Source organism: Cavia porcellus, unplaced genomic scaffold (assembly GCF_034190915.1).
Source record: "Cavia porcellus strain 051 isolate PalLab524CR breed Dunkin Hartley unplaced genomic scaffold, mCavPor4.1 scaffold_21, whole genome shotgun sequence".
NCBI classification, from domain to species: domain Eukaryota; kingdom Metazoa; phylum Chordata; class Mammalia; order Rodentia; family Caviidae; genus Cavia; species Cavia porcellus.
The window spans coordinates 19,330,281-19,344,472 of NW_026947504.1; the positions used below are offsets into that span (position 1 = coordinate 19,330,281).

General features: G+C 35.7%; 1 protein-coding gene across 3 annotated transcripts in view; it reads right to left on the bottom strand.

The window, feature by feature from the left end:
- Adamts19 (ADAM metallopeptidase with thrombospondin type 1 motif 19) overlaps positions 1-14,192 on the bottom strand; it is a 234,747-nt gene that overhangs the window by 26,168 nt on the left and 194,387 nt on the right. For all 3 annotated transcript variants that reach the window (XM_063232406.1, XM_063232408.1, XM_063232407.1), the window contains 3 exons: positions 12,192-12,327; positions 6,984-7,188; positions 4,544-4,696 (listed from right to left, as the gene is read on the bottom strand). In XM_063232406.1, coding sequence (XP_063088476.1) covers positions 4,544-4,696; positions 6,984-7,188; positions 12,192-12,327 — 494 coding nt within the window. The remainder of the gene's footprint in view (positions 1-4,543; positions 4,697-6,983; positions 7,189-12,191; positions 12,328-14,192) is intronic.

The window sequence follows — 14,192 nt, forward strand, 5'->3', positions numbered from 1 at the left end:
ATTAACTTGTTTTGAAGTCCTGTAGTACTCCCACGATCTTGTTTTGACTGATTAGACTCTGTTCCATTCTATATGATAGTATCAAGTTTGAAGACATAGGCAACTACTTTGATGACAATAAGATACACTAAGATACCCATTCTGGTTTGACTATTGTCTTCTTTGGAAGTCCTGTAATGTTTACAATGCCTAAGTTTTATTGGTCTTGTTCTCTACTGTTTTGTCCAACTTTATAATATCTAATAAGATAGACAATTCTTTTTAAGGAAACAAGGGACAACGTTGATAACCATTGTTGATAAACTTGTACTCTGTTCTACACCATGTGCTATGTCTATCCTTGGTATTGACTGACAGCTTTGTTTTGCCATATTTGACTGTATTCTCCCCCCCCCCCCAAAGAAAGTAATAAGCACTAAGGAGTAATAAAATCCAAGATGTGTAAATTTTGTTGTAAAAAAGAGAGGGAAAAAAAAAAAAGAAAAAGAGCTCTAACGGATATAACAGCAAGTGTGTTTGGGGGTGTTAAATAGCTGACTTTATCAATGTTTTTGGAACATTGAACACAGCTGTTTGCAGTCTCCCTGTTTGAATGTCCACCTTGTGTTCTTTGATACTGTGATTTGAGGAACTATTTTCAAGAAAATAGTGTGTAATCTACTAGCAGGTAATTTCTTACTGTTATGGTTTTTTGTTTCGTTTTGTTTTGTTTTGTTTTGTAGTTCTGTATTGCGTGTACCCTTACGCCGCTTTGGTTTGTTTTGTGTTTTTCTCTTTTTCCTCTTAAATAAAAAAAAAAAAAAAAAGAAATAAATTATTAAACATTCAATATATTTTTCAGGAGAAGATCCAAACGAAGTATAAAACACCATTTTGAAATTTACAAAATCTTTACTGGGAGTATGACTTCAAAATAAGTAGAATTCTCATTTAATTGCAATTTTTATGGTTAGAAAGAATGTACCGGTATTTAATATATTGCCCTTATTCATTAACAAGAATTACCTTAGTTCTTAGATTCTTCATCTATTTCATTCCTCTTCTATGCAAGTGAACATGCTGAAAATGGTTGTGTTTTCATTTTGCAGGAAAAGCTGTAAATGACTCATTGTATCCCAAGCTTTATATCTACCTCTTCTAAAAAAAGATACATCCAACTAGCCACACAAGCAAATCATCCAATGATTTACTGTGCCACCAGCATTACATCATCACAATAGACTCATAATCTCTAGTCCAAGTACCTATTAATAATGTCATAATTTGACATGTGGCCAAAGCTCTATATTTTCCAGAATTTTAAAGGACTCAATAAATTTGAATTATCGAGTTATGATCTTAAGAATAAACCAAGAGTAGTTATTTGCAATTCTAAAGTATCTAATTTATCATTAAAATAATTGCAATTGTAATTATTATAAACCACTCCAAGTACTAAATGGAAATGTTAGCTTTGTGAAAGCTTCATAAAGACCAAACTCTTTGTATCTAGCAGATAAAGCAAACTTTTCATTTGCTTTTCTGCTTACCTCCAGTAATGAATACCAGAAGTTGTAGAAGTTCAAATAAAGGCAAAAGGTCACCTTCAGGCAGAAAATATGTCATCGTGTTTAACCCAAAGAACTATGTTATTTTTTCAATTCAGTGTTCCAAAGTTAGGACAGCTCTAATGAGTGAATGCAGATTTATGTTGCCAGGTCAAGCTTTTCTCATCCAGTAAAGATCTTAAGGCCATATCCATATTAGAGACGTGGTCAGAATGCGACACGTAATTGCATCAACAGTTAACCTAAGCCAGAGCAAAGCAGCAAGACTCTCTTTCTCCCTCCACCTTTCCTCCTCGCGTTCTCTCTCCTCCCTTTCTCTAATCCACCTTCTAGTCTCAATGAAAAAAAAAAAATGAGTAATGTTCAAGGTTGCCTTACATCTACTTAAAAACCAGTGGTAACAATTTTGTAGCGCAGAGTTTTCTCTTTTACCACACCTGGAACTTCTTTTATCCCTTTCCAGCTGAGAGCAATTCTTCTACTTTCTTTTTTTTTAAACAGAACTACTCAAAATATGGATTCTAGTAATCACACAGGCTGATACAAACAAATGCAGTGAACATAGTCTGAGGCACACGCTATAGGCTTTTCTTCAATTTAGCTGACATTTTCTTTTCCCAGTACTGATCAGTGACCCTCAGACAATGGGAGAACCTCAAGATACATCTATATTATCAAGACAGAAGTGGGTGTCCAGTGCTACATTCTGCAGATAGTGGCAGAATATTCCTGATTAAAGCTAACACAACGATCAATTATCAGTGCTCTTAGGTGTATTGATTTCTGTAGTTTAAAAATATGAGTTTAATTTGAGTGAAGTTGACAGATTAATAGCTCTCAGAGGAGCACAGAAATCCCGTCACAAATGCAGACATCTTGTAGCCATTTCCGTTCCAGGCACACAGCTGATAAAAATAAGACATCTATGTGTTTTTTTCTGTCCCCGAATACTTTAATCACTGAAACTTAATCATCACAACCATATTCCCTTTCTCTGTAATTGTTTTGGGATGGTCTTTATTTTAACATGAAAGTGATATCTTAGAAGTTTAAAAGGAAGAGTGAAATCAATAAATTTCATATGGAGCCACTGGTTTTAATTTGTGCACACTGTCATTTGAATTTGAGATGCTGAGACCTCAAAGTAAGGGGGAAAAATGTCTTTAAGGAAAAGAGAAGACATATTCATGTGAAGAAAAACTGCAACAGGACAGAAAAAACCACCACAGCACAGTGGATCTTCTAAATAAGCAGAGGAAGAAACAGCGAACAAAATAGTTTAAAACAAAGATTAGTATCTATTGGAATCACCCATTTATTACCCCTCAGTCACACAATAAACCCAGTTAAAATTAACCTACTCCTATGACATTTAAGAACTGCCTATATAATTGCGACAGAATAAAAGATACATTTTTTTCAAATCTAGCATACACACACAAAATTAATTATTTTCATGATCTCTCTAGTTAATATTGATTTTTCTTAAGGCTTAACTAAAGGTCACAAAAGAGGTGTGCTTTATTAATCAAACGTAATAGTTTGTCATGCAACTAAGAACTGCTAATTCTGGTTCTGTATGCTTCTCATTGTATAGGTTTCTCATTTCATTTCAAATATAGCAAAAAATATGGTGTTCTTTTGTTTTTTATACTTATATCCTTTGGGCTTTGTAGTTAATTGAAGATTAAAAATACCTATGGTTTAAAATGGTTGTGTTCATCACCAAAATTGAAAAAAAATGTATATATACATACACATTTAGCAGCTTTCAAAGTTTTTCTTTGACAGAATTGTTTATTGAATATGTCTAAAATTTCACTAGCTAAAATAAATAACTCGCTGCAATAGAAAAAGAGCAACAGATAATCTTACCTTTCTTTTTAACCAGTGATTTCTCTACTTTTTTCCCTTTACTATCCCTTCAGTGATGAATGCCGAGTTAGGATACAAATAGCTTAACACACTGCTGTTGTGTGTTTCTGTTACTTTACTGACAGAGTAACAAGTACGCAAAATATTCAGTGGTGTAATCAATTTACTTCTCCACAAAAAGAGGCCATCCAAATGTCCCTGTAACTCTTGCTTTCTAAACCAAAATATTTCCTTATCGTGCAACTCTATTCCTTTCCTTTAGAATTAGGGAAAACATAAATCTTGAGCATAAGCAAAACTATCTTTGATTAACTCAGAATCCTCTGCAGCCTGAACACTGTTTACTTTCTTTATGGGGTTCACCAGTCAAGTGCTGCACAGACTGGACTGAACGGTTCTTACCGTTAGAATCAAAGGTAGATTCACAATGTTTACAAATGCATCTCCCAAGAATTCCAGTGTACATTTTCAGTTTGAAAGTAATGGAGAGTACAGTTCATTGTGACCTCAGATACATGATGTGCAAATCTTGTTAAAGAGGAAAATCATGAATAATCACACAAATAGTTTAGATTATAAGTGTTTAGGGCTTCATGAGTGGCCACACTGAGACTGCTAGATGGTCACAATGCTTTATATACTGAGATTGTTTCTCCCACAATATTCTTCAGATTATTTTTTAATGATCTCCACTGTGCTCAGCATTGCTGCATTTTTTCCATTTATACAATAAGGATAAAGGACCCATTATGTTTCATTTGGGCCACAGAATTTTATGTTCTGTGATCATGAGTATATAACATCAGAAATAAATATGGAATCATTTGTAATATACTTGTGTTTCTTAAAACCTGTAGTTTAGACTTTTCGCTCAGCTCTTACCAGAACTTTAAGTCTGAGTTTTGTTAGTACTTTATTAAGGGCACTTATTAGCTATTTAATTCTATACAGGTCAATAGCATAGATAGCCAGAATTTGAACCAAAGTACATTAACAGTACAGATCTGTTATTCAGCTCCAACCCTCTAACCCTTTGAAATTGCATAATCGATGGTCATGGTTCCCAGGGCAATGCTGACATTATTGAAGCTATTACGGGGTATGTACAAAATGGTGCTCACCTTGGACCAGTCACCCATCCTCCACACGTAGCACTTGGAGTAGTCCTCACAGTCCTCAGCCTCCCTGGGCCTGGTGGAGAGGACACATTTCTTTCTTGGGTTAGTACACCTGACAGTTCGATGGCGAACACCTTTGCCACACTTGACAGAACACTGAAAGATAATACCAGAAGTTTTGTATAGAGTTGATGATTGGGAAAGCCTATGAATTTTATGAAGCATTTGGTGTCTAATGATTATTTATGAGTTCATGACCCTTATAAAAGCCAGGTTAAAAAAATAAGGGCTAAGTTTTAGGCTAACACCAGGTTAGCACATGCACCAGAGGCCAGATAGAGCCTAAGGCAAAGAATTGCAGGTAAATTGTTTTGGGAACAACAGACCATTATTACAGAAAGTGATATAACACCAAGATAATTTAACAACAAAAATTTGTAGTGGTCAAAATGTAAAGAATCAAAATTTACTTTGTATCAAATTTCTACATATTTAAGGAAAATCTTAATTTTATTTTTGCTAAAATGTACTTTTCTTTATTCTCAATTGTAGGTGAAAGATACAAACTTGTCACAGGGTCCCCTTTGTTACAAATATTTTAACCAAAATGTAGAAAATTTTAGTAGAAACAGAAAGAGTTACATATGGCTAGAAATGATTTTTCTCAATAGGTTTAAGGATTAAAAATATAATTTAGCTCAAAAATAATCTATCTAATTTCACAAATATTTGAAGCTTAACTGATGATGATAGGATAACAGATTTAAGTATTCGTGCAGTATGCTTCATGACATACAAATCTAATTTACATTTATTCTACTTATAAAATATATGCACCAGTCATTGCATACAAATCTAATATGCGTTTTATTTTCTTTATTATAAAATATCCACAGAGTATTCCTATCTTCAAGTTAGGTGTCCATAACTCTATGGAATGGGCATCAAACTGGGTTGCAGTGATGGTTAGTTAGAGTGGAACAATTATGGCAAAACTTGACAGTCTGATGTATATTTGCATCTGAAGTAGGCCCACAGAAAGTGCTGAGCATACACTCAGCAATGATGTCACAGAGGAACAAGCACGCTGATTTCTCGTGTCGTTGCTCAGAGCCACACAGAGGAGGAGCACACTGCCCTGCTCACATTTACAGTCTTAGGCACCAGTTGTGTTCCAGAAAATTTGAGCATGGAACTGGCAGGCTGAATTATGACATATTATTTTTCCTGGCTGATGCCAACTATCTGCAGAGCAGAATATTTTTGACCCATTTCCTTTTAAAGAGTTTGAAAAAAAAATGTTTGGTTGAGTTGGAGGTGGGGTCTTTTTGTTTCTCTGATATTTATGTGACTCTTCTATATTGAACTGATTCGTTTTGATGAACAGTGGCATTTATTTTAAAAAGGAAAATTAGAAATGAAAAAGTTATGTATTAAACAGCAAAGTATAACTCTGAAAAGTCAGAGAGTAAGAAGAATTCAAGCTCTCTGCTAATGTGCTTTTGGGGTTGTTGGGTTAATTAAAATATATTTAGAAACTGGATTATCTAAGCCTCATTTTTATCCTCATTTTTAAAAGAACAGCTACTTAATTTACTAGAGCATTTTCTGTTTGTCATTTCCAGATTCTACTTAATACTCTGAAATCAAATAAATGGATACTTTTGCTGTGCGTGCATTGTCTTTGCATATGTGTGTAGGTTTAAAAGTGTGCGTCTCTTTGGGTGTATGTAGTCACACACTCACTGGAAATGCTTCAGAATAGTAAATACATGCAATGAATGTCAGTTATCATCATGTGAAGATATACATCATGATAACAGAAACTAAATCACTGTGGATTGGCATTAACCGTATCTGTGTGTCACAGATGATGAGGTTTTAGCTACAGGGTATGTGGTATAACAGGTTAGACAGCCCTGGCTCAATTCTAGCCCTAGAATTTGGGATCAACCATGTAATTTCTTTAAGCTCTACTACCTTCATTTATAAAGTGGGGTAGCTGTTACACTTCTTGCACTAGTGACTAAGCATAAAAAATATAATACACATGATGCATAAATACACTTTACTAATACAAAATGGTTGCTAAGTTTCCTTTCCCTTTTAAATGTTGAGAAATACGCAGTGAGTTAAATGTGTATTTTAATATGTGCCTATTAAAAACTGTTTTCAAGTATGCAAAATTCAAGTATGTAAATGAAAAAGCAGACTTGCAAAATGTCTATAAAATGTGCTCTTTGTTATATTTATAGAATGAAAAATAAACATTTTCATTCTTTATATTTTCAGAATTGAGTGTGTTCCTTTTATTTCAGTAAATTTAATGGTCTAGTTTTATAATATCACAGGTCATGCAGAGACATTCTGGATGTGACACAAGAAGACTGTATGAGCTGAAGAGCCCGAGAAGGGACAGGTAAAGGAACGGAGTGCACCGTACCTCAGACCACACTCCCGCCTCCCACACGGTCATGCAGTCCTGGCCCTCGCAGCGCTGAGCAGAGGCCGGCTTAGGTCCAGCACAGTCTCTCTCCCGGGCTCTGGTTAGAGTTCCATTGCTCAGCTGCTGTGTGCAGGCCACCTGTCTGCTCTGCATTCCCTTTCCACACGTTCTTGAACATGTGGTCCATTCAGTCATCATCCACCTAAAAGTGAAGCGATGGTCATTGAAAATAGGTTAGAAGGTTTCTACACATGTGACGTGTTCAGAGTCAGCAGAAAGTTACAAACTCCTTTTTATTATTATTTTAAACTGACATTATAATTTTCTTGTGCCTCTTTTTTTCGGTGGTGTTTTACTGGGAATTGAACTCAGGACCTCATGCTTGCCAGGCCGACACTGTACCACTGAGCCAAATCTCTGGTCCCTTGTTGGCTTTTTATCGCATTGCATATTCCATGTCCTATGTCAAGGGCTTGCTCTTATTAGAATTGCAAAGCACATCTCAAATTCTGTCCATGCGAATTTACAGGTTGACTTTTATTGCTCATAATAGTACAATATTGAGGTGCTATTAAGTATAAAATTGCTAATATTCAGGAGTTATTTCCATTCTTTGAATTGTAAGTCTTTTTTTTTTTTTTTTTACACTTTTTTTTTTTTCTTTTTTTTCTGTTTATGGTACCGGGGATTGAACTCACGACCACCTGCTTGCAAGGCAGGTGTTTATGCTGCTGAGCTAAATCCCCAGCCCCTTGAATTGTAAGTCTTTACAACAGCCCTATGTGTTCTGTGCTACAACTATCACAGCCATTTAGAGAAAAGGAAGCAAAGGTATACAGAGATCTAATAATCTACCAAACGATGGAGATGATCCTTCCGGAGAGAGCTGTAATGGGCTTCTTAGCCTTCCACTGCCTAGGTGATCACAGGATATAGGAGAGGCAGACTTAGATATGAATTCAACTTAGTATCATCTTACAGATATTCAGAATTCCAGCATCTTTCAGTTTCATTGGTTCACTCTGCCAGCATTTGCACCATTTTAATAATTAAAAATCTTCTTTATAATCATCAAGGTAGTAATATGTCACTTCAGTTTCAAAGAAATGAGTTCTATCTTAAGGACCACAAAGTAAACACCTACCAAAATCTACTTCAAGAATTTTTTTTCTCTCCCCATTCCCTCTCTGTGTTTTTGTCTGTCTCTTTCCCATTTTTTTCTCCTCCCTTTCCCATTGCACTATACTCACCTTCCTTCTTGTGAAGTGAGATAATACAACATCTCACAGAGATGAGATTAAGTGAGGTGATGAGATTGAGTGAGGTGAATGCAGTCAGTGTAACACAGCACTAGGTGTCTCTGTAAGGGCTACTTAAACACAAGCACTATATAGTACTGAGGCAGGCCATCTGATAGCTAAGATGGCTACAAGGTGACAATGGGTCAGATAATGTTTACAGAACAAAATGTGGGATGAAAATGTGATTGAGTCCCAAGCAGAATGGAACAAGATTCCATCATGCTACTGAGAAAGGTACGCCATTTAAAACTTGTTCATGGTTTATTTCGGGAATTTTCCATTGAAAATTTTTAGAGCACAGTTGACTGTGGGTGACTGAAATTGAACAAAGCAAAGTCACAGAAATGGAGGAAAACCTAGGGATGATATGGACATTCAGAATATTTAACAATAATGCATAGCTAAAGCATACATACATTGGTCCAGTTTTATCTTCTACGTGTCTAAAAAATAAACCATATCCTTTGCTCGACCCCCAGAGCTTTCTGTTTCACGACTTGACATTTGTTTATGTACGTTCTGCTGTCTGGACTCCTGAAAACTAGCTCTAACCCCTTCTTTCCAGAATGGTCTTTTCCTCCAACCAGTAGTATCTTCCCTTCTTCTGTGCTCTGTCACCAGGTGTGTGGTACTCACCGGGCTTACTAGCTACTTTCTGAGGCACACAGGGACTCAAAGGCTACCTTAGGAATTGGGCTTCCTTCCTTTGTAGGATATACATTCCTGAAGGGCATAGACCAACGCCTTGTTATTCTGCATCAGTAACACTTTTCATACGATAGCTTTTCACTAAATAGTTCTTGAAATGAAACTAGGCTTCTATTTTGCACATAGTCTCAATTATTTAAATCTTTTTTTTTTTTTTTTTTTTTTGTACCAGGGATCCAACTAAACAACCTCGTGCTTGCCAGGCAGGCACTGTGCTACTGAACTATATTTCCGGCCCCTCGATTATTTAAAAATAATTTTTTCATGAATAAAGTGATGTAATTCTGAATGATTTTATGCTTGTTTTGATAAAAGAAAAATTCTATCATGACATTTGTAGTTCAATATTGACTAGATTTTGTTTTTTGGTTTATCGAGTATAATGCCAACCTATCATTTTGCTTTAGTGTCCTCCAGTGGATTTTTCCCACAATAAATATTTAGTTTTCCAATTTAGTTTAATTTCTGTTTTATATTTTATATAAGAATATTCAGAAAATAATCGTAATTTAATTCACCTATGTATCTTGTCCTTCAACGACAGAACTCTGGGAATAGATCTAAAAAGAGAAGTATGTGTAATTTCACACAATCTCATTTAAAAATAAAATTGAGCTATTTCACAGATCCTTAAATGATAAGTTACTTTTCTTATGTCTTAAAAGCTGCCCAAAAAATCAGAAGCAACATGTATTCTAATAAGACAAAGTATTTCTGTATTTTAGAATTTATCTAATTTGAAATGACCCAATCTCCATAACATTAAGTCTCCTTCTTCTTATGAACCTATTTACTAGTATGCCAGTCCATTTTTCTGTTGTGAACATAGGGTGGTACCTATACTTTAGTGAATTTTTTTCAAAAATGTGAATGAAAATTAGAATGTTTTTTCTTAGGGTGGAAAATGAAAAAAAGAAAAAAAAAAGAGAAATAAAGGTTGTTCTTTGTCAACGAGTCTTGGAAGGTTTTCCTGTTTTGATTCTTAATAACTGTCTATGTCCATTACTTACTTTCCAAACTTTTAGTTGACCTCACTGACATCAGTTATCGGTGGTTCACAATGTTCTGTCCTTCTTTCCAAGGCAAGGAAGATAATACTCTCTAACAACAATAGCAACAACAACAAAATCTTTCCAGTCTCCTACTACAAAAATTTCTCCTCCAGACATGTACTGACCTTTGAGACTTTTCATTTTACAAAGTCATTATTGAAGCATTTTCACCTAAAATAGCTGAGGTCAATGAAGGCACAATTAATGATCTATATGTTACACTCTGCTCTTTCAAAGCCCAAATTGGAAATTGATTAATATGCTCCAGTTCTCAAATCAACTGATTGAAAATTTCTGACATATTAGGAAAAGCTGCTGTTCTATTATCAAAACCAAAAATTTTTAATAAATATCTTTCAGAATAATTTAGTATTTTAATATCAATTGAAGGAGACAGGAAAATAAATAAGGGAATTCTTAGGAATAGTGCTATCTCAAAAATTCATGTTCTTTAGCTGACAAGAGAAAGACAAAAATTTCTGCATATAAGTCTGTCTAAAACTGTATGGAAATGACTTAAGGACTGGCATCTTATCTAAAAATACCTACACTTGTAAGTCAACATGGCTATTGAACTGTATTATAAAATAATTTGACCAGCTTGCCTACTTCAGGAGTTTCACTGAAAAATATAAACTCCAGAAAGTACAATGTATATGACATTATTAAAAGTATATTAATGCACATTTTTTGCACTTTTTAGTATGCCATTGTTTTATTCTTTTGCATTATGTATTTGCGAGAGTATAGGACTGTTATGTAGGACTAAAAAGAAAGGAATGATGGTTAGCTTTTGATGTTTAAAATTCACTGAACCCACAACAAAGCACGCCTTGAAAACTCAACACTGTAAAGAAGAAAGCATTTTCTAAAATCTTTTAAACATTCAGTAACATGGCATGAACCAGATTGGAAGGGTATAATAACTAGATTTTAGAATAAGGTAGATAGGGCGCACTCACAATAAAAAAATAAGGAAATGGGGGAGGAAATTGATTAGGGAAACTAGAACTGAATATTTGCTTAGATGATAATATATTTCAAGAGTATTATTTAAGACAGAAAAGTGCAAGACAAAAAAGTCTGCAAATTTGTTTGCTCTTCCTTAACATCCTCCCATACCTACTCATTGTGGTAGAATATCATAAAGCTGATTATGTTAATTATATGTCCACAATGCTACAAATTGTATGCATATCTCACATGTAAGGTGTGCAAATTCACCAGAACTCCACTGAGGAGCTACAAAGGTGGAGGAATCTACTCTGAGTTTCTAGGAACACAAAACTATGCCTAACTCACTAAACCTCAAATCCCTGAGGGCCTGGTAAAGGAAAAATGAGTCCAGCCCCACAACCTCTGTCTTCTCATCCTTCAAACATTTTAGGAGCTTTGACACTGGCACAGAGCCCCACTTGAGCTCACCGTTGATTCAGATGAAAAAGCGAGCAGAATTTCAGCAGCCCTGTGTTAGTAGCCATGCCAAGGAGCTTTGCCACCAGCCACCGCAAAATTATATTGTGGTTCCAACCATGTGTCTCTGCTTCATCTTCCACTAAGTAGGATGGCCTCATTTCTTTGTAGCCCTGCTTACAAATTACTGAGCATTGTTATCTTATTTCCTATTTGTAAGTTGCCTACCTATATTAGTATCTAATACTCACTGCAGGACCCAGGACCCAGGTGAAAAATTTCATCAGAGAGGAGGAATTGAGCAATTAGGGCTGAGAACTCTGGGGGAGAAATGAGGAGCCAATCAGGCAACAGAAGGACCCCATTATCCCTCCTGGCGTCAGGGTCCTGACTGGCCTTAGTTCTAACACAACACTTCAGAGAACTAAGAAATAAATACCTAAATTCAACCACATAGTCAGATTTTGAAGAGCTATCTGGTAGGAGACCAAATAATTTAAATTACTCCCTCCTCTGTTCAGTGGTTCTTTTCACATGGCAGGGGACACAGTCAAAGTTGACAATTCTTAGCCTTAGTTTCTTTGATTTTGTTACTTAAAAGTTTGTGTTTTGGTGCACATTCCTTTGTAACTTTTTAGAAATTGCTTTCAATACTATTCTGAGAATTGTTTTTCAAAGGACAGCACTGGAATGGTCAAAGAGTTCCCTAATGATTGCTGGAATGGGGTTACCTTGTTTGACAGGGCTGCTCATTACACCTTCGAATTTGTGGCTCTGGCTTGCTTAAGTATTTGCATTTCTTGTTGTCCACAATGCTGATATTTTTGCTCATGATTTTTGTGCAGGACACTGTTGTCTTCCTTTCTCCTGAAAAGAACAAATAAAAACATAAAGGAATGTTACAGGACTTCGTGAAATGGGTTCCCCACATGTTCACAGGCTTGTAATTTTCATAGGTATTTAAAAAAAATTAGGTTGCATCAATGAGGATAATCCTACTTATAACAAAATTTATCTGTAGGTTTAAGGTTTTTGCCCTGTAAAATATAAATGGCAAGTGTTACATTACAAAGGAATAAAGGAGTCATAAATTATAAGATGTTAACTATTATAAAGAATCGTGGCCACCTTTTAGCACTGAGTGGTTGAAGGCTGCATGGAAGGTGCTCCCCTTATAGAATGAATTTAAATAGGCACGCATACGCGCACACTGCATCATTTGGTTGTATGTACATTGTCAGTGCTCATAGTGAATTACAGGCAGCAAGCTTATTTTAATATACTTTGATCTTTATTTTTGTTGCCTTGGAAAAGACCCCATGAATTTTAGAAGTCTTTATTCTCAAATAGTTGTGATTTTTTTCTAAGAAATGAGAGACTCTTACTATCTTTCAGAATATTTCATAAAACTCAACTTTTTACTTTCTTTTCTATGATACAATCTAGTTTTAGGAGACAGAAATAGCTATTTGCATGTTGCATTCATTTTGCATACTTGCACATTTCCTTACTGTTGACTTAAAAAGTCTAATAAATATGTATTAATTTCTGTTTCCCTGCAAGTTTTATATGTTAATTTCCTATGAATAAAAAGATAAATATATGTGTATTATATAACAATATATTTTATGTTTGATGCTATGAAATAATTAAATCATCCAACAATTTTTAAGGCAGACAGTCATGAAGGATTAAGAAAAAATTGCAAGCCTTCTGGGTCACAATGGAATAGCCCATTAGTTTGGCCCCTATGACTGTCATGCAGCAGTAATTAGGAGGCTCAGAGCAACTCGTGCTGGTCATACCAAACATGAAAGCCTAGGCTGGCTCTGCAGAGGTCACTGTGTCACTCAATTAACAGAAAGAGGAAGCTAGGAAAGGAAGAAGAAAAGAAAGGACAGAATGAGAGCTACTTTGATTACTTTTAAATATCTTTAACTTCAGTGGGGGATGGGAAGAGAAAATGGCATCATGAGATAAAAGTGAAAGAATAGGTATGATTTAGGATCTTCATTTCCATCTCAACAACACTGACCACGGTCCCACTGCAATTCCCAGTCTAGGAACACAATGGCATCTATGTACAGACACGGATCAGCTAGGAATTTTATCTGAGATTATAGCAAATCATGTTACTGAAAAAAGCAGAGCTTCAGAGGTAGTAAACATTGTCTGAATCATTCTCTTTCTGAGAACTCCTAGGGCTCTGCTGGAGTCTATAAGAGTTCAGTGCAGACAGCAGAGGACCAGACAGGCCACATTTCCCTTTGTGGGAGCAAGGGAATCTCCTCAGGGCCCTGTCACTCTGAAATGTGCATCTTCAAGACCAACAGTAGGGAGGGCCTTGAAACAGACTTACAGCCACAGGTTAGAATGTGCCCTTTTAATATGGATGGACTCGGAAAAATGTATGCCCTGCACATAATTGCGTTATAAAACTGCTACTGTTGCTACCAGCATCAAAGGTATGGGTTAGTAAGTGAAGCGCGACTGGGTAACAGTACCCTTGACTACAAAGTCATGCAGGAACTGCCTACTTGAAAGCAACAGCTACGCCCTCAGAGTTCTAAAGCCTGATGCTCCCTTGCAGAGGAAAGGCAAGCTTCCATGACCAGCAAATACAAAGTGGACTTTCCAGATGATTCCCACTGATCGGAGATAGCTAAATGCAAAATACTCGGGATTTTTAGTAAACTTCCTTCTGGTTTCTATATTTCAGGAACCCCTTTATG